Source organism: Gekko japonicus, unplaced genomic scaffold, assembly GCF_001447785.1.
Source record: "Gekko japonicus isolate JY-2015 unplaced genomic scaffold, Gekko_japonicus_V1.1 scaffold254, whole genome shotgun sequence".
Classification (NCBI taxonomy): Eukaryota; Metazoa; Chordata; class Lepidosauria; order Squamata; family Gekkonidae; genus Gekko; species Gekko japonicus.
The window spans coordinates 1,311,208-1,336,515 of record NW_015172010.1 but is presented as its reverse complement, the minus strand read 5'-3'; the positions used below and the strand labels follow the sequence as shown (position 1 = coordinate 1,336,515).

The following is a 25,308-nucleotide window of genomic DNA, read 5'->3' as shown; positions in this document are numbered from 1 at the left end:
TGCCTCTACCTCAAAAAAGAGCCCCCACAGATCCCCAGATTGATTCTCCATTATATCTTATGGGGACCACTGACCATACTGAAGGTGGGGAAAAAATCCTGAATCATGAAGCAACCTATATTCTACCTGCTTGCTTGGTGTGGTTGCTGAAAGTCCCTGTTTAACCATTTAGTGCTAGAGTGGCCTTGGCAAAAGTTTCATCTGATGTTTTATGCCAAGGGAAGAAATTTATTGTGCAAGTTTGAAGAAATCTAAATTATGTGGATGCCTTAAAGGAAGACCTATTTACACGATAGCTTAACCGTCTAGGGTTGACCAACTGGCTGTGTAACAAAGAAATGATGGGGCAGGCTGCAGCTGGAGACCACGGAGCTGTTTCCACTGACAGGTAAGGCAGTGTTCATTATTCAGTAACAACAAGAATCTTTCGTCCTTCTCCCCTTCAAAAGCAGTTCTCTTCTTTCTATCCTTTGTTGTTGTTCAGTTGCACAGTCGAGTCCGACTCTTTGCGACCCCATGGACCAGCTCCCGCCAGGCCTTCCGGTCTTCCGCCATCCTCTGAAGTGTGCTCAATTTCATGTTCGTTGCATCTACGACACTTTCTATCCTACCCCTTATTAACTAAATTCAAACTGGACTGTTTTATAAAAATGCTACTAATAGTTCCTAATTATTGAATATAATAGTATCAATCCAAGCCTGATGAAATAGATTCAATGAAAATCATGGTTTTTTCTCTCAAAGGGCAAGTACAGCTCCCAATGCAACTTCATCCTTGTGACCATGTTATACAAATTAGGGAGTTTATTCTGACCAAACTCCCATTCTTAACACAATTCTTAATACGCCATACAAATTAGGACGTTTTATTTGTATAGATAAAGACAAAATGCTGTATCTAAATTGCCATTCTAGACAACTGTAACAACTGACAGCTTATTTCTTGGGCAGTGCAGTATTAAACTATTGAGTGTTTTTCAAGTATACTAAGCAAACATGTTTAGTAGCCTACCCCCATTTGGTTGTATGAACTATCACAAAGTTTGATCAGAACTAGATCATGTAAGTTTTAATTTGAATAATGTTTAATGTGAGACCAAACAGCAGTGAGGACAAGCTCATAATATGCGCTTCAGAATAAATTAAATGTCCTATTGTTACTTGTATTACTTGTCTGTACCTGAATGAAGTCTGAAAGTAGCATTTGTTTTTTATTGAAAAAATGTCACACTGAGGCATGTAGAAGCCAACATTCCTTGCTTTAAAAGTTCAGGCAGTTTTGAGCTGGATCCTTTAATGCCTGACTGAAAATTATTTGTAAAGTGTCCACTGTCCCCAATTTTTCCCAACCCCCAATCTTCACCTGGGTATATTTATAAACATGTGTTCCAGCACTGAGGTGGTTGGCCATCATTAGTAACAGGAATACGTCCCGTCCCAAGTTAGTGGAACTCTCTTTTCATATTTGATTACATCTACCATTGTATCCAAAGCACTCACTTTTATTGGACTTAAACAGATTTGCTCTACAACAACAGTGTTGTACTAGAATTTCACCAGGACCTTAATAAGCCCCATGGCACAGTAATTCTAATATTGTGGTAAATGGTACAAAGCTATCTAAGGAACAGAAAGACTGATATAGGAGACAACATAGTAGAGATCTTGTGTTTCAGGGAGGAGCAGAAGATTCAGCATCTGTTCCGGAGAGATGCATGAAAAGCTCTCCAAGTTCAGTCACATCCTCAGTAACTGGCAATGTTCTAGTTTCTCGATCCTCGATAAAATCCCAGAGTCGAACAGAGTTGAGGAACTAATACAAAAAAACACAGGCAACTTTTATTAATAGCATATCTAAGCCAGTATTCATCTTGAATGTGCTTGAAGTATTGCAGGCAGTTTGATCAAAAAGGGTCTGGAGCAGTTAAATCATCATTCTTCCTACCAAATGCAGTTCTGCTTCATTTGACTCATAAGAGCTTCCTACCACAGCAGACCCACTGCAAAGATGTTCTTGAATAACTTAAATCAGGATTCTGTGCATAGCTGAGAGAGGCTGCTGTCACGTCAGTAGGTGCATCAATGCAAGCTAGCACTTACTGACATTTCTGTGGACAGAGAAAGATTTTTGCCTCTGGAGCATCTTCCCTCTTCCCTCCTGCTCTAGTGATAAATGTCCTCTGAAATGCTTGTGGCTGGGGAGGCTCCCCTGTCCCTAGGAAACAACACTTCAGGGAGCATTGTAGGATCAGCATTGGGGGTGTGTGAAAGAAAGCTGCCTACAGGAGGGCAATCTTTCCACAGAAATGTTTCGATAGAAGAGTTGGATTTGCCCTTCACTCAGACTCTCAGAGCAATTTACAATTTTCCCTTCCTCTCCCCGCAACAGACACCCTGATGAGGTAGGTGGGGCAGAGAGAGCTCTGAGAGAACTGTGACCTACCCAAGTGACTAGCTCTCCGGTTTGGCTAGATCCAAGCCACTATAGTGGGTATGGGCCTTAGCACTGTATTCCTGCTAAAAGGAGAGGGGGGGCATCTCTAGTAACTTTGACAAAGATAGAAAACACTGTAATTGCAGAACAGTTGAATGTTTTGTTACACCAACATAACACCAGCAGTACTGCACTGGTACCAGCAGGGGGAAAACCTTATCTTTCACAATTCAGGAGGAGGATTTCCTCCTTTCAATATCTCATATGGAAGAACTTGGTCCTTATTTAAGACGGTTCTCACCCAAGCTTACCACCACCTGCCACTGTCCCTTATGCAGTAATGAACACAATCATCCCCCTTAGTAAGTCTTCCAATCTCCTCTCCCTGGACCTCGTTTATAGCCGCTGCAGGGTGCTCACCTGTCCTGAGGGATCCCCCCCCCGCCCGCTTTAGGTTATAACATTCCCTGGTGGTGTACTCAAGTCTCTCTGGATTGTAGCTCTTTTATACCTTCAAACTGTTAAAACCATTGCCACTTCCATATACTTAGTAATGGTGAGGAAATTTCTTGATGATTTAACCAAATTTTAATTCACAGACACACATAATGAGAAAATTCAGGGCGTAAAAAGTGAGGGAATATCAGCTCGCTAATATACCAGGCTGACAGACTCTCTCCACATTGACCCAGACACCACCTCCTATCCCTCTGACTTGTCACATTCCATATGGAAAGTACTTCCTACCTCACACTCATGCCCTGTGCCACTCGAGTGGTCTCACATACCAAAACTTAAAACAGGCACTGCTACATTTTTATACAATTCATAGAATGTCACACAAGTACCCTTGTGTCTTATCCCCTTTTGCCTCTTTCTGAGCAGCGGCAGCACATCTGGCTTTGAACAGTAGGCCCAAAGTTGGGGATAATAAAATACAAATTCAAGTTACAGAAGTTGTTAGAAACCAATTCATTTCAGTCAGAGATGCAAATAGGCTAGGTACTCCATTTTAAAGCCAATGGTCACAACAGCCGTGTACAACAACATTTACCAGTACAAATTTAGTTTTAACCATGTTATTTGGAAAAGGGCACAGACTCTGAACCTCTCATCCTAGCCCTTTCCTATGAACTGCTGTTCAAAAGAGTGGACTGCAGAAGGAACTAAGGTAAACACTACCATTTTACGCAGGAATTCTTAATTTGTGCAACTGTACCACAAACAGCAGATGTAAGGAGAGTGGATTACATCTGAACACTAACCACAATCTTTCACACTAGTCTAAGGGCAGCTTCATCCAGGTGGCAGTGCTGCAACACAAACAACGTCTTTCACACTAGTCCAGGTGGCAGTGCTGCAACACAAACAAGGTTACTGGCTCAAAAACAAGAGTTTCAAGTCTTATCAGAGCAGATGGGAGCCCAGTTTGATTGTGCTGTGAGTAAGGGATACAGCCATGGCAGGCTAATGTAGATACTTGTAAAATAAACATGGGTAATGCTAAATTTGCAGTAAACTAACAGGAGTTGTAATCAGCTGCACTATTATAAAAGCTGTCCTTGTTAGAATAAAAAAATTACATATTCATGATCTGCACATGGAAGTATACAAAAGTTAGGTTTGTTTAAAATCACTGCTGCTATTGTCCCAGTGCTTGTATTTTAAATGCCAACTGCCCTAAGCAGTTTCATATGTTGAAGACTTATATGAATACTAAAGTTTCTAAGTCTGAATAGTGTACTGCTCCATGAGAACTCGAAGGGTTAGATCATCTTACCCGTACAGTCCCCTCAGAGCTAAGCTGTTTCCGTGGTTTCTCAGGTTCAGCCCTTCTTCCGTCAGGATAGGCATGGAGGTACAAACATTTTCCCCCAAATGGGCAGGTTCCCTTACCCTGGTCAAAGTACTTGCAGGCCTTTTTCCTGAGAAAGTATTAATTAAAAAAAAAGAGAGAGGAAGTATTAAACTTGATGGATACAAGTTAAAATTAAAGAAAAGAAACTGGAATAAGTTTCCAGCAGCATCCATTGCTTAATTTTTAACTCTTTCCTTAAGGTTATCCAGCCAACTTTAAAAGAATAATTGTACAGATGAGATTTTTTTAACACAACATCCTCCTCTGGCTACCTCTGGACTGTTTCTGGATGGCACGGTGCTTGTGCTAGGCATGTAGTAGCTTTTTAAAGTGTTACTTCCAAGGAAGATGCTCTTTGTCCCCATGTTGTTACAGTACAAGCAGGGAAAATATATGGCTGTAGAAGTGAATTACAACTGATCACGGCTTAGCCTAAAAGGTAAGATGAGTCTTCAGGAAGCCTTAAGACTTTGGGAAGCTGTAAGGAATGATTGTCTCCTACTTCTGGATAATTACTGTGTTACTGCTTTTGGGAATAGCATTAAACTACATGATTTGAGTTTTTTAAAAGTCAAATGATTCAATATTGAAGAGTAATACTACAAGAAGAAAGTTGATTCATTTGAAATGTGGTGTTGGAGGAGTGTTTTATGGATACCGTGCACCAATGCCCCCTTTAAGCTGTTGAGTCTTGTGAGCAAGAATTCTACTTTGTGAGCTACTTTGCGGCATTAAAGTTGTGAGCGAGCGATTTGGCTGCCGCATAAATTTCTTTGCTCTGGAGCCCTCCTTCCTGAGCTAAGACAAAAATCTGTGAGCCGGAGGCTAAAAAACTGTGAGTAAGCTCTCACTAACTCAGCTTAGAGGGAACACTGCCGTGGACTGCCATGAAGACAAATAAGTGGCTTGTAAATCACGTCAGGCCTGAAAGACACTAAAATGACAAGACTGAGGCTATTGTACTTTGGTCACATTATGAGAAGACAAGAGTCACTAGATAAAACAATGATGCTAGGAAAAGTTGTACTTGGCAGGAAAAGAGGAAGACCCAACATGAGATGGACTGGCTCAAACAAGGAAGCCACAAAGGCCCTCAGTTTGCAAGACCTGAGCCAGGCTGTTAAGGATAGGACTTTCTGGAGGTCATTAATTCAGAGGGTCCCCATAAGTTGGAAGCAACTTGACAGCACTTAAGACACCCAACACTAAAAGATTCAGGAACAGTAATAGAAGTCTACGGCTACACTGTTACTGGATAGCACTGGGACTCAGGAAGGGAACATTAACCCTCCCTGAGCCCTACTCTGTTAGAAAATTTCTGGCCAGTTTCCAATCTTCCACTTTTGGGCAAGGTGTTAGAACAGCCTGTGGCCTCTCAGCTCCAGAGTTTCTTGGAAGAGACTGATTTTCTGGACCCATTTAAATGTGGCTTCAGGCCAGGATTTGGGACAGAGACTGCTTTGAGGGAATGGGACCCCGTTAGTTCTGTTGGGTCTCTCAGAAGCAAATGATATTATCAGCCATGGTATCCCACTGAGCTGCCTCTCAGCACTGGGACCAAGGAGCATGGTATTATGGTTCAAGTCCTATTCTGGGGGCTTGATCTCAGAAGACAGTCCTGGAGGACTCCTGCTCTTCCCCATGGCCATTAACGTGCGGGTTGCCACAGGGTTCCATCTTATCCCCCATGGTATTTAATATTTATATGAAGCCACTGGGAGAGGTCATCAGGAGATATGGGCTGTGATGTCACCAATATGCAGAGATGCTACTAGCTCTGCCTTTTCCACCTAATTTCAAGGATGCTGTTAATGTTCTGAACTGGTCCAGCTCTGCCTTTTCCACCTAATTTCAAGTATGCTGTTAATGTTCTGAACTGGTGCTTGCAGTCTGTAATGGGCTGGATGAGGCTGAACAAGCTGAAATGGAATCCTGACAATCCTTTGGGTTAGTAGAAAGGCAGACCGGGGACTTCAGATTCCCCCTGTATTAGACTGGGTTATACTTCCCTTGAAAAGCCAGGTTCACAGCTTGGGAGTGCTGCTTGACACAGTGGTCACCTTAGACAACCAGGTGGCTCTGAGTGCATTTGCCCAGCTGCAGCTGATGTGTCAACTGTGCCTATGCCTGTGACAGTCAGATCTAGTCACAGTGATCCATGCCTTCGTTACAATGACTGGACTATTGCAATGTGCTCTACTTGGGGCTACCCTTGAAGAGTGTTCAGAAGCAGCAGCTAGTAAAGAAGCCTTTATGACTTGGGACTGGGATATCTGAAGGACTTTCTTCTCCCATACATTCCTGTCCGAGAATTAAAATTGCAGGGAGATGCCCTCCAAACTCTCCCACTGATTAAAGACACTTGTTCGATGGGTACACAAGAGAGTGCCTTTTTCATGGCAGCCCCACAATTACAGAATAACATCCCCAGGGAGGTGCGCCTGGCCCTGGACCCATCACTGTTGATCTTTAGCAGGCAGCTGAAGACGGTTTTAAGGATTGTGTTTTGATTTATTTAGCTTTTATGGTAGTCCTAACATTTTTAAACTATGACTTTTACTGGATTTATAATGACTGTTTTTATTGTGTTTTGTTTGTATTGTAAGCTATCTTGTGTTCCCCAAGGGAGAAATGAATGTTATAAATAATAAATTAACACAAGATAGCCTTTAGCAGCTATTAAAGTTAAAAAAATCTAAAAGAAACATAATAAGGAGACACACTGTTGCTTGCATTCTCATTCAGTTTTTATCTTCCTAGTCCTGCATTGCTCACTGGATGTCCTATAGTGTATGATTACATTTTTCTTTTTTCTGTACTCTGTAATTCTCTTGAGTCCTAGTGAGAAAGGAAGGCTATGAAATAATCTAAATAAATGAGAAAGGTAAATTATGATTTAACTCGCAGCATATTTGGCAGAACAGTTCTCTCAAGAACTTTATAGTCTATCTCTAGACCTATCAGCTGGGGAACCTCATTTCAACATTAAGGAGTGTCAAGTTACGTAAACTACACACCCACTATCATACATTTTCACTTGTTCCAGAAATACCCTTCAGTCAGAAATTCAAAGTGAATTTTGATAGGTCTGTTCCCTAAAATATTGGCACATGAATACAGTCATCGGTCAGGAGGATTACTGGCCAATTCTTTCCACACCTTTGAGTGGTCTGCTTTTGGAATAGTTGTACTTTGATTTCCAAAGGAATACATGATTTATAGCCAATAGACAGATTGTACACACAGTATGGCACCAAAGCCCTAAGCTGTTTGTTCTAATCAGCAGCTGCAGATTTTAGCTCTAGATATATTAATAGCACAGTCCTTGATGTGACTGATAAGCATAAACACTGCATAAATACAGAGCAACACAATGTAAACAACAAAAGCCTGGGCTGCTCAGAAACAAATGCACTGTTTAAACAGAGCAATAGTGAAGGTCACAGAACCACACAGCTGACATTTTGTTAGATGCAACAAGCATTTAACCAAATGCTACACAGAATGCAAATAATACACTGCTCAGTCACAGAAAATTTAAAATGTCTTGGCTGCAGTTTTCCCACACAGTTTCATGTCCCACTCACAAGTTCCTTTACATTCAAAGGAATACTTATTGTACTTTATGTTCTAATGACTGTGAGCTGCCATAGTTGTTTTTTGTACAGGAAGGCACGATGTAAATTAACTTGCTAAATAAAAATAAAGGGATTAAGGCTTTCAAGTTTTACATGGGGACAGTTTGGCCAAAACACTGATTTGTTGAATTAATTGCTAGCTTAAATATTTTATCCTAGTAAAGAAGGGCTATATCCACTCTATATACTTTCCACAAAGAGTCATGGGTCAAAATCAAGACCACACTGCAAGTCTAAGTACAATATTCTCAAAGACCCTTTTCAAACTGCCTTTGTATTTCGTTTTAGTAAATGGTTGCTAATGGATTTTTTCTGTCATTTCAGACAGTCCCATTTTAGTAATTGGCTGCTAGCAGAATTTCTTTCCCTGGTCATACAAACCCAAAGCAAGGTTGAGCCGCTTTTGAGGAAAACTGCTTTTTCCGTTTTCAACCCCTTCACTGCGCTTCTGAATAGCTGTGGTGTGCTGTTTGAACTGTCTATAGTACCTCCTACAATGTCGCTTTTTGCCCCATCCTTTTTTGCTGCATGATCTTCCTTGGACTTTTTTTTACGTTATAAGGTGAGCACTGTCTCAATGGTGCCGCTATAGTACTCACCTTGGAATGTTTTTTTTTAAAAGTTGCGCAGCAACAAGGGACGGGGGGGAAAGCAGCACAGTTTGAAATGACCATAGCACTTTAGAGACAGCTCATTAATGGAAGAAAATCAGCTGTATGAAACCCCTGTCCTCGTACCACTTTACTCAAAATCGAGCCAACAACTAATAACATCCAGTTTAGAACAGTAATGTGAAAAGGGCCAAAATGATGTATGGGACAGTTTGGTAATACAGACCTGTTGCCTAAACACAAACTGGGAAAACAAAATTTTCTAGATGTTTATTCTCATTAACTGCAGAATTAAGGTAATAAACCTATACACGAGTCTGAAGAAAAACATAACAACTAAAGCACAATTTACAAAAAGCCAAGAATACTGTTAGGTCCTCTGAGATCCAATAAAGTCTACAGGCCCTCACTGGGTATTCTAAAAGTGTTCCACAGAGTGTGTCTAAACATGACATAAAGCAGCAAATGAGAGGGAAAGTAGATGCAAGAAACTGACAAAATGCAATTTTATCTTGAACCTGAATACAATGTTACCCTAAGGTAACAAAAAAACTGAAAAGACAGCCTGAGTCTTTCTAGTGAACTGACCAAAGTTGAAGAATGAGACCAATGGCTTCGAACACACCACAACAAAGGCTCTGTTGTCCACTGCAACTGAAGTGAGGTTACACGTTACATTTACTTTATTTTAAAAAATTTATACCTCCCCTTTCTGCCCTCATAAGGGCTACCAAGGCAGCTAACAAATTAACACACATAATAAAATCACACCATTAAAGCCAGAGCTAAAATATACATACAAAGCGATAAAACCAACCATTAAAACATTTAGCATGAAGGAGGAATCACTGAGAGAATGCAAACAAAACAAGTAAGTTTTCATCTGCTGGCAGAAGATGGCAACAGAAGGGGACAGAAGAGTTCTGAACTGGGGGGGTAGGGGAGAGTTTCAGTGCCATGACTGAGAGGGCCCTCTCTCCTGGGTTGCCCCCCACCTAATCTCAAGCCGGGTCTCAAAAGATGACTGCAGTGACCAAGTAGGTTCATAAGAGAGTAGGCGGTCCCTTCAAGTATGTTGATCCCAAACCATATAGGGCTTCAAAGGTCAGCACCAGCACCTTGAACTGTGTCTGAAAACAGATTAGATGGGCCAAGACTGCAGTGATATGGTCACTATGACCCACTCCAGTCATCATCCCGGCTGCAGCATTTTATAGACTGTAGCCACTGGGTCTCCAGTTTACAGGGGAACAATCTGAGGGGTGGATGATGTGTCCCTTCACATGCTGACAAACCATATAACGTGTCATTCCTCCCGACAAAAACAGTATTGTGTGTGGTGTACAAAAGAAGGTGAAGTGTTCATGTATCTACTGATGGTGGTGGAGACTCTGCTTTCCACCCCTTCTAGGCACCATTTTCCTCTACTAAAGATACCACCATTTTGACTTGGGTATTATCATGTAGCCAAAAAATTCACCTGCTGCATGATACTATCATGATGCTTACTACCTTCACTATATTTTAGGCTTCCTACAAATGCTATATAGCTTCACAAAGTATCTGGAATCAAAACAGGTTATTTACAGCACTTACTCTGGTGTTTTTCGTTGAGCAATGGTAAAAGAGAAAAATGGCCTCCAGTAGTTGCAGCAAGCGTCAAATATAGGATGAAAATCTGTGTGTGTGGGGGGGGAGGGGATGGTTCAGGAACCCCCACCCCAGCCTTGGATTTGGACTGAACACAACTTTTAGCTGAACTTTCACCCCTAATTAGGATGGGGTGGAATGGGGGCCCACAGCAAAATGTTGTAGGTTGATTTTAGGTTACCCAAAGTTGGCTGCAAATGTCTGCTAACAGAAACCTTGTTAATGAGAAATTTTCCCAAAGCCAAAGCATCTTTATTCTCTCTATTCCTATCAAACATTTCTATTTCCTGAATCATTATACTTACCCCACACCCTGTTTAAATGCTTCAATCAGCTCATTCTTTTTGGTCTGGTCTTCTACCCAATACACACTGGGAATAACAAATTCAGATATCACACGACACTCTGGGCAGGACCTTGAGTAGGCAATTAAAAACAAAATGAAAAGCAAACCCTTGGTGAGAAGAATCTGTTCAGCAGCATGAAAAGGGCAGTTTTAAAGCGAATCAGAGAACAGCAAAGCCTTACTGAACTGCTAAATGTAACCCCTTGAAACAGTCAAGATCTTGAGATTCTAAACCGTTACTACTATATAATTCTATCCAGCTTTCTCAAACATAAATTAAGATGGTTCCACAGTGTAAATTAGTATATGTCTACAAATCAGGGGGATTTCGCCAAACACCTTCAACAAAGAACAACCATTTGATTTCTCAAAGCAGTTTTTCAAGTATGTGAATATAAATTACTGTATACTTTGATCTTTTACTCTAACTCAGGGGTGTCAAACTCATTTGTTACAAGGGCCAGATCTGACATAAATGGGACTTTGTTGGGCCACGCCATGTGTGTCATAAAATGTAATGCCAAGTAGCGAAGATATTAACTTTATAAAGGACACCGACAAACACAAAGGGTTTTTTAAACTTAAAATGCAAACATGCTTAAAACAGTAACACTTTTGCCATAAATTATTTAAGAGTCTTTGATAACTGACACCTCCCAAACCTTCTCCCCACCTTAAAAGATACCTACCTAAAATGGAAAGCACAAGGATCACTGTCAGCTCCATGCTGCCTCCGCTAGAGCTGGCTGACAGCTCCGCACTGCCCCAGCTCATCCTCTTGCCCATAGGCTCTGCTGGGCTGCCCAGTTGAAACCGGACTGCCCCACAGAGCCCTTCCAGGAGCCAACCTTGCAGGGAGGACTCTCCCCAAGGCCAGCAGCAGAAAGGAGGGGGGGGGATCTGCTGCTGGCCTTGGGGAGAGTCCTCCCTGCAGGATTGGCCTTTCTGCTGGCCTCAGCTGGGGCTGGCTGTCTCCTCTTGCAGCTTTCCGATGCCGGGCTGCCCAGCTGAGCCTGCAGGGGACTTACCCTGCTTCGAGTTTACTCATGTGCAGCATGGCTTGCAAAAGCCATTTAAAGGGAACTTTCCCTTTAAATGGATTTTGCAAGCCACGCCATGCGTGAGTGAACCCAGAAGAGACACAAGTTCACCCACGTCCTTCTCCATTATACCCTATGGGGACAGTCCCCATAGGGTATAATGGAGCCAAATAAATTTGGCAATCCTCATTATTTCCTGATATCATACTGATATTGGGATTTGGGGATATCAGAAAATATTGATTTTTTCAGGTTCACTATTTTTGCACACCCCTAGTTTCAATATTTAAGGCCAAAAAGGAAAAATAAAAAGCTTTCGCTCTTTCAGGCTAATACTTGGGAATAGATGTTCCATTGACTTCATGGGCTTCATTCACACATTCTATTAAAAACTCCACCCAGTCAGACACCACCTACTTTACTTGAACTTCTACTTTTATTTGATGTTCTGAAAATGTTAACATTGGTGAAGGAAGTATCACTAATTACATTCTAGAACAGCAGGTTGCAGGAACTTACTTTATAATAGGATTCTCAAACTGCTTGACACACCTCCATTGCCGGATACAGGACAAACAGTATGTGTGATTGCAGTTAGAAAGGATTCCAAATCTCCTCTCTGATGCTGATGGCTTCTCGTAAACCACCTCCATACAGATATTGCATACCTTGTCCTGACTTGCCTGAAAGGCAAAGGCTTTCTCCATCTCATGTTCAAAGGTAGCCATGCACATCTACAGGCATACAGAGAAGGCCAAAAAAGGGACGTGGGGGAAGAAATGGAACAGTTACTATAGGTTTACGCTATGTTGCAACAATGCTGCTAACTTCCAACATGAGAAAAATGATTGAGAAATATGTTAAGCATTCCTGAGTAGTAGATTCTACTAAAAATCTAGTTTGCCACTCCAGCTGCATAAACATTATACTATAACAAGAAGCAGGACCCACGATACTCATGGGGTGGGTGTATTCCCTGCGGCTCCCGGGCTGCCAAGCCTTCTCCCCGCCACCGCCACCCGCAACAGTGACAAGCCCTGCGCAGCTGTGAGCCATCAGGCCCACCAGGCTTCTCCCCCCCACACCGCCGCGGCAACAACGGGCTCAGCTCCTGGCTGCGGGGCCTGCCAGGCTTCTCCCCCCCCCACCTCCGTGGCAACGGCTCCTAGCCGCCACCCCCACGGCTTCTCCACCCCCGCTGCCACCGCCAGCACCAACGGCGGTGAGCCCTGCATGACTCTGCCACAGATCCCAGGGGTAAGTGCGTTCTCTGTGCATGTGCAGGGAATGCTTTTTTACTTTTGGGGGGATTTAAGTTTTCCCCTATAGTTTTTTAAACTTTTCAGATTTTTCTGCACACCTGGGGACTGCCCCAAGTGTGAAGGAAAATCTCCCTGCTCCCCAGGTGCCCCCAATGTGCGGATTTAGATATCCGCACGCAGGGGGCGCCTTCGCTATTAGTATATAGATACTGTAGTATAAAACAGAGGTCCCCAACGTGGCGTCTGTGGGAACTATGGCGCACCAAGCTGAGTCAATCAGCAGCTCTGTAAACCTCCCGGATTCAGCTTCTAGCCTGCGACATGTTGTGTGTGCGTGTACCCAGCACTTTACAATCCCAGACTGTAACCAGTGGGCCAAGTTCAGATTGATGGGTTGAACAGGATACTATAGATCAATTTTTGTTATAGAGCCATTGTTAACACTACTTAATGCTTGTTCTAAGGATGGAATCTAAGACAGAACCAGTAACCTTGACATAGCACGTTTTAAGACAGCCTGTAGGTCAGGAAAAAATTGCACCAGTAAGAGAAGGGCAGAGTGTACATCAGGAATGGGAAATAATGTAAACAACAAACAATATCTCATAAACATATACATATTGTATTTGTCGTATATTGTAAGATATTATATTTATTTTATTTATTTATAATTCGATTTATATCCGGCCCTCCCCTAAGGCTCAGGGCGGCTAACAATTGGGGCAAAAGCCAAATTAAAACAAATATTAAGGGATGTGTACACACACAAACTATATGTATATATTAAACTGAATTTTAACACCTCCCAACCAATTATATTCATAATGAACATGAAATATGATCCCAGAGAAGAATGTATAGTAGTAAAAACAAGAACTCTCGCAGCATCTGATTAAGTGGACCCTACTCCATAAATATTTATGCCATAATAAATCTCTTAGTCTTTAAGGTTTTAATATAATACAACATCATGTTGAAGCTGGCTATATTTCATGTCGCATTTACCTTCTCATGAGTCTTCCTCTGTTCTGGGTCAAAAGGGTGAAGCACATGCAACCCACAGATTTCACATAATTGCCCATGGAGATAGAGACATCGGTCACCAAACTGGCATGTGCCAGCTGCCGCATAAGGACACAGCTGTTCACCATCAGTATACAAACTTCCAGGGTCAGAGTCTTCCTCTTCAAGCCCACAGCGGATTGCTTCCAAATATGAATGGGGCTTTGTTTCTGGAATATCACTTTGGAGACTGCAACATGCCAAGTCACTCTCAGTGTTAGATCTCGACTTTTCTTCTCCTGAGCCACATAAGTCTTGAGAGAGGAAAAAGGGAATACCTGGGTTTCCTTCAAAAGCATATGCCATGGAAGAACTTTTGCTAGCTATTGGTTTAGCTTATGCTACAAAGCAATACCTAGTATTTTTAAAGCTGCCCAGGTTCTATCAACCACAATCCTAATGTCACAAAAACCTGAAAATGTAAAAGGTGCCCTGCTGGATCATATCTCTCACGTTTAGTCCCACACTCTATTTCACTGTGGCCAACCAGTTGCCCGGCCTAGAGGGCACAGGCCCCCTGATGCTGCCCCCTACTGCTGATATCCAGACATTCACTGCCTTTGGAAGTGAAGGATCTCTTTGCTTGTAGTACCAAGTAGCCACTACACACCACAAGGAATTAGATATAAGTCCTGCATTTATCTCATAACATAACACCAAAATGTTACCAAAAGTCTAAATCAAGATAGGAAAAATAATTCCTAATCATCTCTAACAAAATGCTCATCGTGAGGAGAAGCAGAGTGTACCAGAAGGGAGGCCCTGTACATTTCAAGGATCCTGGAAGTTAGAAGCAAGCAGGTTTTGCCCAGATTAAAAACATGGCCCAAAATGCAGCACTTAATTTTCCCTTCAAATGAGTGGTTTCCATTCACTTTTGTGGGATAACACTAAGCAGGTCCCCTGAAACTGCCACTTGAGTGGAGACTAGTTCTAAACAGTTACACCCTTCTAAGTTCATTACTTAGGGTTGCACTGTAAAATGTGCTCTGTGCTTCTGATGATCCTAGCCATTTAGAATTAAGCCTCCAGCTGTATGCACACGTCAATGCTTGGTTCGGTTTCTTAGGGCTAAACTAGATGATACGACATCCCCAAGGACCAGTGTGTTTCCTCTAAGCTGAGTTAGTGTGAGCTAGCTCAGTTTTTTATCCTCCAGCTCACACATTTTTGTCTTAGTTCAGGAAGGATGGCTCGGGGGGGGGGGCGGCTATGACCAGTGGTGGTAGGTAGCCATTACCCACGGCTTGCCATCTGTTTGCTCTTAATTTATTATTTTCAACCCGTTTAAATTTGAAATTCTGAAAACATGCCTCCGAGGCAAGGTAAGAAGGGGAAGCAGAAGGCAAAGCAAAAAATGGATAATATACCTTCTTTGACAGAGTTTTTTGCTGAAGCTGAAACCTCCTCCACAATGGACTTAGGAAATACTGATAAGGGAGGGACTACTCTTACAACAAATTTTCTTTTAGAAGCCTTGGCTAAACAACAACAAGAGTTAAGAATGGACATTGTGGAAATGCTAAAACCAGCACTCCAGCATATGGATGAATTAGAAGAACAGTTTAAGTAAACTAAGCAAACAGCTTATAATGCTTTAAAGAAGGTATCTGCATTGGAGAAACAAACTGCCTGCAACTCCCCTGATTTATGGGCTAGAGAATGCATTCTTTCTTTGGATTATCGTTCCTGTGAGCTACATCTGAAATTCAGAGGATTTAAACCAAATGTTGACAAAGGAACGGAATGAAAAAACTTTATTGCTAATTGGCTGGTTGGCGTTTTAAATCTAGAGGAAGGAGTGGCTTTAATTCAACAGGCTTATCAAGTGGTCAGACAATGAGAGGAAACAGCGAATACTTCAGTTTTATTCGAGATTTCAAGGACTTCAGAACCAGACAATGGATATTAACACAGGCAAGAGGGAAAAAATGGTTTGGAATATCAAGATGTAAAGATACAGGTGTTCCCTGATCTTCCACCAGAATTCCTTAAGATAAGGGAGTTGAAAACAATTACAACTAAACTCTGGGAGTTAGACATCAAGTATCATTGGCTGAATACAGGCAAACTCTGTGTGGAATATAAGCAGGTGATTTCCACAGCTTTTGACCAGGCATCTGGAGAGCAGTTGCTGGCTGTTTTAAATAAATCACCAGGTGAACTACGAGAGAAGACAGATAACAAAAAGAAAACAAGATCACCTCCCACTCCGTTTAAGGCAACCAGAATCTGTCGTTCTGAAGACCGAGAAGAGTCAGATGAAAATACAGACTCCTTTTAAACAACAAGCATTCATGTTTTTCCCTGAGGACTGCCCTTGTTATATCTGAAATAGGGCGACCGGGTAGCAGCAAGCAAATGCAGGTATGTGCCCTCCCTTTAACAGTCCTTGGGTGAAAGGTTAAGTTCTTTCGGCCCATGGGCCTCCTCGGACTGAACTCAGGTTCAAAGAAGAATAGAGTAAGAAGTACTATGATTGGTTTTGAGCCTGTGTATTTTGTTTTAATTTTGTGGTTATGCTGTTAAGGTTTGCTTAAAATACTTAAAATGCAGTACAGGTTAATACTGAGAAGATAGAAGAACTGAAGAGATAGAAAAAAGAAAAGAAGCTTTTATTGTAGATTATTAAAGCAAAAATGTATATGTACATCTATCAAAAAATTGTGATGTAAGAACGTACATATTACTAGCTAAAATTGTAATCTTTATTTGTAATTCAGTTCTTCAATAAAACAATGAAAAAAGGAAGGATGGCTCCAGAGCAGTATTCCCTCTAAGCTGTGGAGTCCTGTGAGCAAAAATTCCACTTTGTGAGCTCCTGGCATTAAAGTTGTGAGCAAGCAATTTGGCTACTGCATAAATTAGTTTGCTCTGGAGCCATCCTTCCTGAGCTAAGACAAAAATCTGTGAGCCGGAGGCTACAAAACTGTGAGCTGGCTCACACTAACTCAGCTTAGAGGGAACACTGCTCCAGAGCACACTAATTTTTGCAGTAGCCAAACTGCTCGCTCACAACTTTAATGCCAGTAGCTCACAAAGTGGACTTTTTGCTCGCAAGACTCCTCAGCTTAGAGGGAGCATTGCTGAGGCCATCGCCACCATTTTACTGATAAAATTCCTTCACTTTACAAATGCTCAGTCCTGCAGCAGTTTGGGCTCTTGAAACAGTGTGTGTGTGTGTGTGGGAGGAGCCACTCCTCCTCTCTTTGCCATAGTTCCAAGCAGAATCAGGCCCCCCTGGCATTCATAAACTGAAGGAATTATAGCAGTAAAATGGCAGAGACGTCCCCGGGTGATGCTGATGGGCGAAGTGCCTGCTTTTCGGTGATGAACCTGCTTGCACAGATCTGGCCAGCGGCTCCAGGAGCCTGCTCTGCTTTGTGCTGGGGAGACAGCAAGAAAGAAGAAATGGAAGTAAAGGGCACTCAGGCGTCTCACTGTAGGAACCTCCTTGGGTGGGGCCATGAGCGTTATGAAGGGAGGGGAGCCTGCCCCCACAAGCAGAGTCAGCTCCTGCAGCAGGAAGGCTACGTGCTCTATACTCCCTTCTCTGCATTCTCGCTCTCCCCCCAGCATGAGACACAACAACTCAGGCAAAAGAGTGAGACGGCCAGACACCACGGGAGAGGAAGCTGGACATGGCGAAAGGGGGCTAAAGCTGCCACATGCTCACCCTGGCCAACTTCGCTCTCTTCCCAGGTGGCTGCCGCGGTGGTAGTTTCACTCTGCGTTCTTTGTGGCCGGCTTGCTCTCCTCCCAGCAGCTGCCCCGCTGCCAGGATTAGAGCACAGAGGCTGCAGAGAAGGGCGAAGAGTTGCTGAAGAAGGGCGGACTCTTTCCATCCATCCCTAGCACACGGCCCACAGCTCATGAAGGCTTGCAGCTTATCCTGCCTCCCGTCCCCCCCAGTAATGGCTGTTTCAAGGTGGGACTCACCTGCCAACCCAAAAGCCCCACCAAGAAGCAGCCTTGCCAGCTTTCTTGGAATATGGGGATGGTGCCATAGCAGGGAATGATGCTGAGAGGAGTCAGGTGGCATGCCACTGAGTATCGCTGCTATTCATACTAGGGGAACAACATAAAAAGATTTTGAAAACTGGGACTATTTATATACGTGAAAGTGCTTCAAATCTCTTTGTATAAGAAAATTACAATCCCATAAATGGGTAACGCACCAGACATACCCGAACCCAACAGAAAATGAAGAATGACTCATAAGTACTTACCCCTGTCCCTGAGCACTATTGTTTTCTTTTCACGTTTTCCAGACTCATGTACTTTACTTTTGGTTATGGGCGCGTTTCGCTCTGACTGAGAGTCAAGACTCTGCAATGCTGGTGCAGCAGAGTAGAGTGTCCTTGTAGGCGCCACGCCACCTGACGATGAAGGTCTAACATGATCGTATCTTATAAACAAATTAAAAAACACAAGAAGAAACTGCTACAGCCATTTATTCCAATGTGTTTTAACTTATTTATTTCATTTTTACCCATACCCATTAATATACAAACATGCACAGAACTGCTGCCTTGGAGTAAATGGCAAAGGAAGAACAACAATGGGACAATAAAGTATATGTCATCTTGTAAACCACAGAGTGACTGCTTAAGTTGGTGGTACACCAGAAGACTCTTCATTGAAAAACAGAAGAAAAAATATAGAACATAGAATTCTTTAAGAGAGGGTGGTATTTACCCCTACTAACTCGGCTACCATCAACAAGAGCCAGATTTGAGGTTCAGGTTGGGGTCTGAAAGCAGAGTGTGGAATCAGAGACAGAAATACCACTTGCCTTCCAGTTTGATTTAAGACATCTATCTATCTTTGCCTTTAACCTGCCTGTTGGGTGGGGCCTGCCCTGCTCCCAACAGTTAAAAAGGTAGCATGGTGTATAGCGAATGGGTCAGATGTGATTGGTAGGTGACTCATGCTGTTAAACTGTAAGGATATTTCTATGTCATATCGCAAGGGTCCCCAACACGGTGCCGGACACCTACCCTGCCACCCGTTGGGGACCTCCATGCTACAGTTTTCAAAGAGATTTTAAAGTGCCATATGTGGAATTTCCAAGTAGTGTCCCTTCCAAGTATCGTCCCAGACCAGTTTATATCAGAAATGAAGTTTAGAAAGTAGGTAGGCCAACAGGGCTTGATTGGCTATGCACATTTTTTAGAAGTTGCTTCAGCAGCAGCCACCACCACAGCACAAGAACCTTACCATCATTCCTGCAGTGAAGCTGTATATATGCAAGAAAATATTTTTAAACTATATACTCATTTAAAAGGCATCCAGTTTGCAATACCTCACTCTCTGACATTTTGTGGTTGTGACCACCACCCTGTGTCTAAAGTGCCCAGAGGCCCAAAAGATTGGAGACCTCTCTCCTATTGACACTAGCCTATGTTGTAAACTCCTAGAAACAAACAGCCACATTGAAGTCAAGGGTAATTGATGGACTGTATCTGTCTAACTATATCAAAGATAAGGAGGTTGGAGTCATGATCTTCCAAAAACATTATTACAACCCTCCACCTCTTAGTTATCACTGGCAACATAGAAAGTCTGCATTTTTTAAAACTGTGAACACTTCATACCTGCAGCGAGCACCATAGGCACATTGTCCTTTCTGATAGAATTTGCAGATAGTAGATGGTTTGCTTGTGGATAAGTCATGTGAAAATAGGCACCTACTTCCTTCCCTGCATATCCCTTGCATAAAATACCTGGAGAAAGAGACAGGAAAAAAGTCAGGACAAAACATATATTGTCAAAAGTTTACTATGATCTGTCTCTTGTTCAGACATGGCAGATAAATCTGCCAAGGTTTTCTACTGTTAGCGTTTACAAGTACCAGAACATGGAATCAGCAAACAGTTTTTAGTGACTTCCATTCAGAGCCTAGTTTCTAAAATAAAAAATGAGCCCACTGAAAATAGGACTTGAAAACTGAAACTGTAACGGGTAGCATAAGATGATAGTACACAGAATAGAAAGTAGTCCTCGTTTAGTGTTTAGATATAATAGGAGTCAGTACATGAGCCGGAGAATACTTTCTATTAATAAAGGGGATGAATAATGTAATAGACTATTGAAAAATTAATATTTTGTATCATTATAAACATTAATAAACTGTGAATTAAAAAACAAAACAAAACTGAAACTGGCTCAATTTAATTGTCAGTTCTTTTTCTTTTGCTGGTGGCGTAAAGAGAATGTACAGAAAATCCGTTAGGAGAGGGGCTCTAAAATGTAATTGGTACCAAGTATTCTAAGAAAATGCTGTAAAGGCGTTAAAAAATGGCGAGGCCTTTGGTTTGACCAAAAACAGATTAGCTTAATGTGAACTTACCATCTGGGTTTCTTATTCATTTAATAACATTTTAGCCCTCTTTTCACCCCAAAACAGCTTAAGGTATGTTGCAATAATTTTTAAAAAGGGGGATGGAAAGTGCTGACAAGTCACAGCCAAATTATCGCAACCCCATAGATTTCTCAAGGAAAGAGGTGACTTGCCCTTGCCTCCCTCTGCATAGCGACCCCGGACTTCCTTGGTGATCTCCCATCCAAATACTAACCAGACCTGACTCTACTTAGCTTCCAAGATCTGACAAGATTGGCCTAGCCTGGGGCCATCAGGGCATTTAAAAAAGCACACCAAACACACCATAAAATAAGCAACTCACACCTATGTAGAACTCAGATTTAAAACATTTATCTGCTGGAAAGCCTACCTAAGTAATTCAGTCTTATACTGTTTTTGAAAGGCGAATAATGTGAAGGACTTCCTGACTTGCTCAGGAAGGCTACTCCGCCACAAAACCTCTGGTGCAGGCAGATAACAAACCTATTCTGCTTGCATGGTTACACTCTAAGTAGGCCTGAGTCTGATGAGTCAAGATGCTGCCCAGGGATATAGTGGGAGAGACAGTCCTGAAAATACATGGGTCCTAGTCCACGGAAGGCTTTATAGCTCATAACCAGCATTTAAAACTGCTTTTAAGAAATGAGTGTGTGGCTCAATAGTACAGCATCAGCTTGTCACGCAGAAAGTCTCAGGTTCAAGCCCTGGCATCTCTGGTTGAAATAACCAAGCAATAGGTGATGTGAAAGACCTCTGCAGAAGACGCTGGAGAGCCACTGCCAGTCTGAGTAGGTAATACTGACCTTGAGGCTCCAATGATCTGATTCAATATAAGGAAGCTTCATGTATGGCCCAGAAACAGATACGCAGCCAATGCAATGATTTTAGCAGGGATGAAACATGTGAACTACACCACACTCCAGACAATAAACAACACGCAGCATTTTGTGCTGTCTGAAGTTTCCATATCCTCTTCAAGGGCAGCTCCTTGTACACACTGTGTACACACATACCAGTCTGTGGTATGTTCGATTCTGCACCTTCACTAATTCAGGCTTCAGTCACTTAGCAGATTGCTGCTGCCATCACTATTTATTCTCTCCCTTCCATCTTGGCAACTGAGATCAGCTCTTCTCTGCCAGTCACAAAAGGCCCAAAGATTAAGTTTGGGGCTATCTCCAAGACAGACATTAAGAACCAGCAGAGAGTTTATGGGATGGTGCATCACCCTACCTTGATCTCATGTTTATTGGCAACAGCAGAGAGAAAGAAACGAAGCTTCTCATGTCACCTAATTTAGCTCCTGTTCATTGGCAATAGCAGAGAGAGAGAGAGAAGCGAAGCTTCTCATGTCACCTAATTTAGCTTTGCATTGATAATACAAACCTCTCAAGCTATTAATCAAGGTACATTCAGAACAAAGGATCCTGCTGCATGAACAAACCTACCAACAAAGACCTATGCACATATTAGAAGAAGAGAAGAAGGGATTGGATTTATACCCGCCCTTCACTACCCAAGGGAGTTAGCATTTTTCATCAAGAAATTCATAGTCCAGCATGATCTATTTTGGACTGATAGTAATTTCCCACTCCTAATTCTAGTTCTGTGAGTCAACCAAGGCTGCCTACAACAAATCTTCCCTTTCTTTCCTTCTACAGAAATGTTCCCAGGACTCCGGCACTCTCTCTTCACCTTTGGCCACTCAGGAGGCATACCTAGTAGTTCCCCTGGTCCCTTTCCTACATTCCAAGCTAGAAGACAAAAGAATATTTTGTTTTGGAATTCAAACCTTACTGCCATTTGGAATACCTGTATATTACTATCAACATTCCAGTGTCCACTGCTGCGGAGTGCTCAAGTTATCATGGCTGCTTCGAGTGTGCTAATCCTTCCCCTCAATAAACTCTTTTTGATCCCATCACGTTCGATTCTCAGTATTTCTTCCCAACTGGTACTAGGAGCCGTGCCACTTGGTCAGCAGGTCCCCTTTAATGTTCAGCTTCTCACTGGCCACAGGGGGCACATTCCCCCACATCGGTCATAACAATTAAACCAGCAGGAGCGAGAGGCGGCAAAAGGAAATCTTCCTTCCTTCCGCACAAAACCTATTCCACAGCGGACTGAATGGAAAGTGTGTAGGGCGCATACGTGCCCCTTCGATCACGCAGGGTGACAAGAGCGCTGCAGATTATTGGCAATGGCGAGGAGAGGAGCCGCGCCAAATACCGTCGAAACACCGGACCACACAGCCCTCATTCGCCGCGAGCGACGCATCCAGAACCCACCCCACGCTTTGGCCAGGGGCTCCAAGGAACCCATCAAAAAAGAGGCGCGGGGAAGGAGGCCCGCGTGGGCTGCCGAAGGGCTGTTGCCAGGGCGATGAAGCCATCAGCACTGCAGGTCCTCCTTCCCTGCCTCCCTTTGGGCTGGGGGAAGGGCGGTGGGGGGGAACGGGGCCGCCGGAGGGAGCGCGAGCGCCCCTGGACCCCTCCCCCCTCGGGGGGCGGAGCGAGCCCGGCCGAAAGAATTGCGTGCGGTGGGATGGGGCGGCGGCGGGGGGAGGCTCCTCCGGCACCGACCAAACGGCGGGTGTCGGGCTCTGACCTGCAGGTCACGTCCTTAGTGCTGCTCATGTCTCCTCCGGCTTCGCTTCGTCGGCGTCCCCTCCCCACGCAGACCTTCGCATTTTGGTTCCGCCAAACGTAGTGGAGGGGAAGGGGAAAGGGTTGGGGGAGGAGCCGCTTGGGAGCCCCGCCAAAGCAATCCGGCCCCTTTCTACGGGAACTGGTTTCCCATCGGAAACCTTTAAGCGACGACCTCGATCGTACAGACTGGCAAAATGTCTATGGTAGGGCAAGCTGGGCGCGGAGGTTGACGACGGAAACCAGAGCGAGCTCCCGCCTGAATCATAGAGAAAGAGTTAGAGCGTCCCCAAGCTGCCCTACGGAGAGAAGACGGGCCGCTTCAGCACCATTTGATCATGTAACCATTGAGCGCACCATAGTAAAAAAATACGGATTTCTCGTCTCCACCTCCCCCCCCCCAAACCTTAAGGATTCGGTATCTTTCCCACCTGTCTGAGACTCTGACGTTCTCTCTCTTGATCTTTGCAGTATACACTACTAAACATGTTTGTCAAACTTGTTTGAAGGAGTTTAATCTGCCCGAAAACTTTAAGGTCATTCTAAAGCGAATAAAACACAGGGTTCTTAAAACGAGCGGGATACAAGCAGACAAAGACACACCCCCGTCTTCTCACCGCTTTCGTCTGTTTCCTATTCTAAGCATGATTGGCTATATAAGCTGTCATACTTGATAATGCTCAACAAATCCCTTCCCTTTGCCAGCTGAGTAGCTAGTACTGGCTTTCGTCACTGAGGTGTGACAGGTACAAGGCAGTGGCTGACGTGATGCAGCTACTGGATTCAGAGACAGCCTTAATAAAAATCAGCCACTGTAAGAAAGACATATTTTTCCCTTACGTGCCAAAGTACTGTCCTCTGTGTAGACAGAGTGTGAGCTGCAGGAGACTGGAAGATGCACCTGTCAGTATTCCCAGCCCTTTTGTTAATGGGCACAGAGAAAAATGCTCTTTTTTACTTAAGCCTACTTCAGGAACATTTCTAAGGTATGGTTATTCTCACTTTTCTTTTTGACAGTACTAAATTAGATATTGTGTATCATCACCTTGTTGTGTTGTCAGAATAGGAATGTATGAAGCTGCCTTCTCCTGAGAGAGGCTAGTAGTCCAAGACTGGCAGTTGATCTCTACAGTCGAGCCAGGTGTGTGTTCTGTGTAATCTTTAGCAAGGCTAGAATTGCCAGGGACTGGAGACCTTGATAGGCAGAGCATATGTTCTACCACATAATTCTGTGCCTGTCCTGATGCAGTCAGGGACTCAAGAGTTGCCCACTCACATAAATCTACATCTTCTTGTTTTGCTAATATAAGCAGAACCTGGAAACAATTTCTCTTGAAACCAAATGGACTGCATTGTCTGGTTTGTTGCAAAAGCTGTGTAGAGTCACTTATCCCCAAATCGCCTCCTTGGTTAATTTCAATAAATGCTTTTGCAATAGATCAAAATGGGACTCAACAATGACTAGATTTGTCTGCGTCACATGTCTCTTTCAGGAAAAAACAGGACTTCTGTCTGTACAGCATAAGTACAGCTTTTAAAAAAAGCCCAAAAATGTTTTCTAGTAAGAAAAATATTAATTTTTTTTCCAGAGGGTATGATGGAAATTCTGATCTTCATGTTGGAATAACCAGTACTAATGGTAAGAGTTTTTTGTAATTAACATCTCAGCTGTTTTCTCTCTGCACCTCTTGTGTGTATTGAACATTCAACTTCACATTGCTATGTAGTGGATTTACTATAAAGCAGGGAATGCAGATTTATGCGCAGTCAAGCAAGGTCAGCAATGGATGTGTTATCTGAAAAAGAAGAGATTGGATTTATACCGCACCCTTCACTACCTGAAGGAGTCTCAGAGTTGCTTACAATTTCTTTCCCTTCTCCCCATAATAGACGTCCTGTGAGGTAGGTGGGGCTGAGAGAGCTCTCTAAAGAACTGCCCTTGAGGGAACAGCTCTGAAAGAATTTATGACTGACCCAAGGTCACAACAGCTGCATGCAGAGGAGTGGGGAATCAAACCCAGTTCTCCCAGATTAGAGTCCGCGCTCTTAAACTCTACACCAAACCAGCTCTCTCTGCCACTTATCTGGGTCTATTGTGCTCTCTGATGTTGGGTGGAAGAGACAAGGAACAGAACCAGATGTTGAGATTTTGTGGGCCCCATACAAGAGATCAACAGCAGACCTCTACCTTCACTGTGTGCAAGTGCATGAACACACACACTTCCTCTCCCTGACCTGTCAGAGTGCAGTGGTGCCCAGACTTTCCTGGCAGCAGGTGATGATGAAGAAGAGAGAAGTCCCAATCAAGCATTCCTTCTGGTCTGGGAGAAGGCTGCTGTTCTGCATACAGCATAGCAAGGAGGATCTTCAGACTTTGTGTATTGCAGGACATGGCTTT

The 25,308-nt window shown here is 43.2% G+C and overlaps 2 protein-coding genes across 2 annotated transcripts in view; one reads left to right on the top strand and one right to left on the bottom strand.

The window, feature by feature from the left end:
• Positions 1-872: 872 nt before the first annotated feature.
• MKRN2 (makorin ring finger protein 2) lies at positions 873-23,375 on the bottom strand. The gene is made up of 8 exons (XM_015420251.1): positions 23,342-23,375; positions 19,499-19,627; positions 18,131-18,309; positions 13,845-14,155; positions 12,097-12,311; positions 10,497-10,607; positions 4,215-4,359; positions 873-1,813 (listed from the first exon to the last, which is right to left on the bottom strand). Exons 2-8 carry the CDS (start codon positions 19,618-19,620, stop codon positions 1,673-1,675), a joined length of 1,224 nt encoding a protein of 407 aa, XP_015275737.1. The 5' UTR covers positions 19,621-19,627; positions 23,342-23,375; the 3' UTR covers positions 873-1,672.
• A 273-nt stretch (positions 23,376-23,648) lies between these two features.
• MKRN2OS (MKRN2 opposite strand) overlaps positions 23,649-25,308 on the top strand; it is a 7,350-nt gene continuing 5,690 nt past the window's right edge. Inside the window, exons 1-2 of the mRNA XM_015420252.1 lie at positions 23,649-23,896; positions 24,500-24,549. Of these exons, the coding sequence (XP_015275738.1) occupies positions 23,679-23,896; positions 24,500-24,549 (268 nt within the window). The 5' untranslated portion in view covers positions 23,649-23,678. The remainder of the gene's footprint in view (positions 23,897-24,499; positions 24,550-25,308) is intronic.

Bases quoted from the DNA above. Each gene is read 5' to 3' on its own strand.
- MKRN2 (XM_015420251.1), bottom strand. From the start codon at position 19,620: ATGCAAGGGATATGCAGGGAAGGAAGTAGGTGCCTATTTTCACATGAC. The intron at 18,310-19,498 runs GTATGAAGTGTT...TTTGTTTATAAG, and splicing joins GCCTATGGTGCTCGCTGCAG to ATACGATCATGTTAGACCTT. The intron at 4,360-10,496 runs GTAAGTATAATG...ATACTTTCTCAG, and splicing joins GCATTTAAACAGGGTGTGGG to GAAAAAGGCCTGCAAGTACT.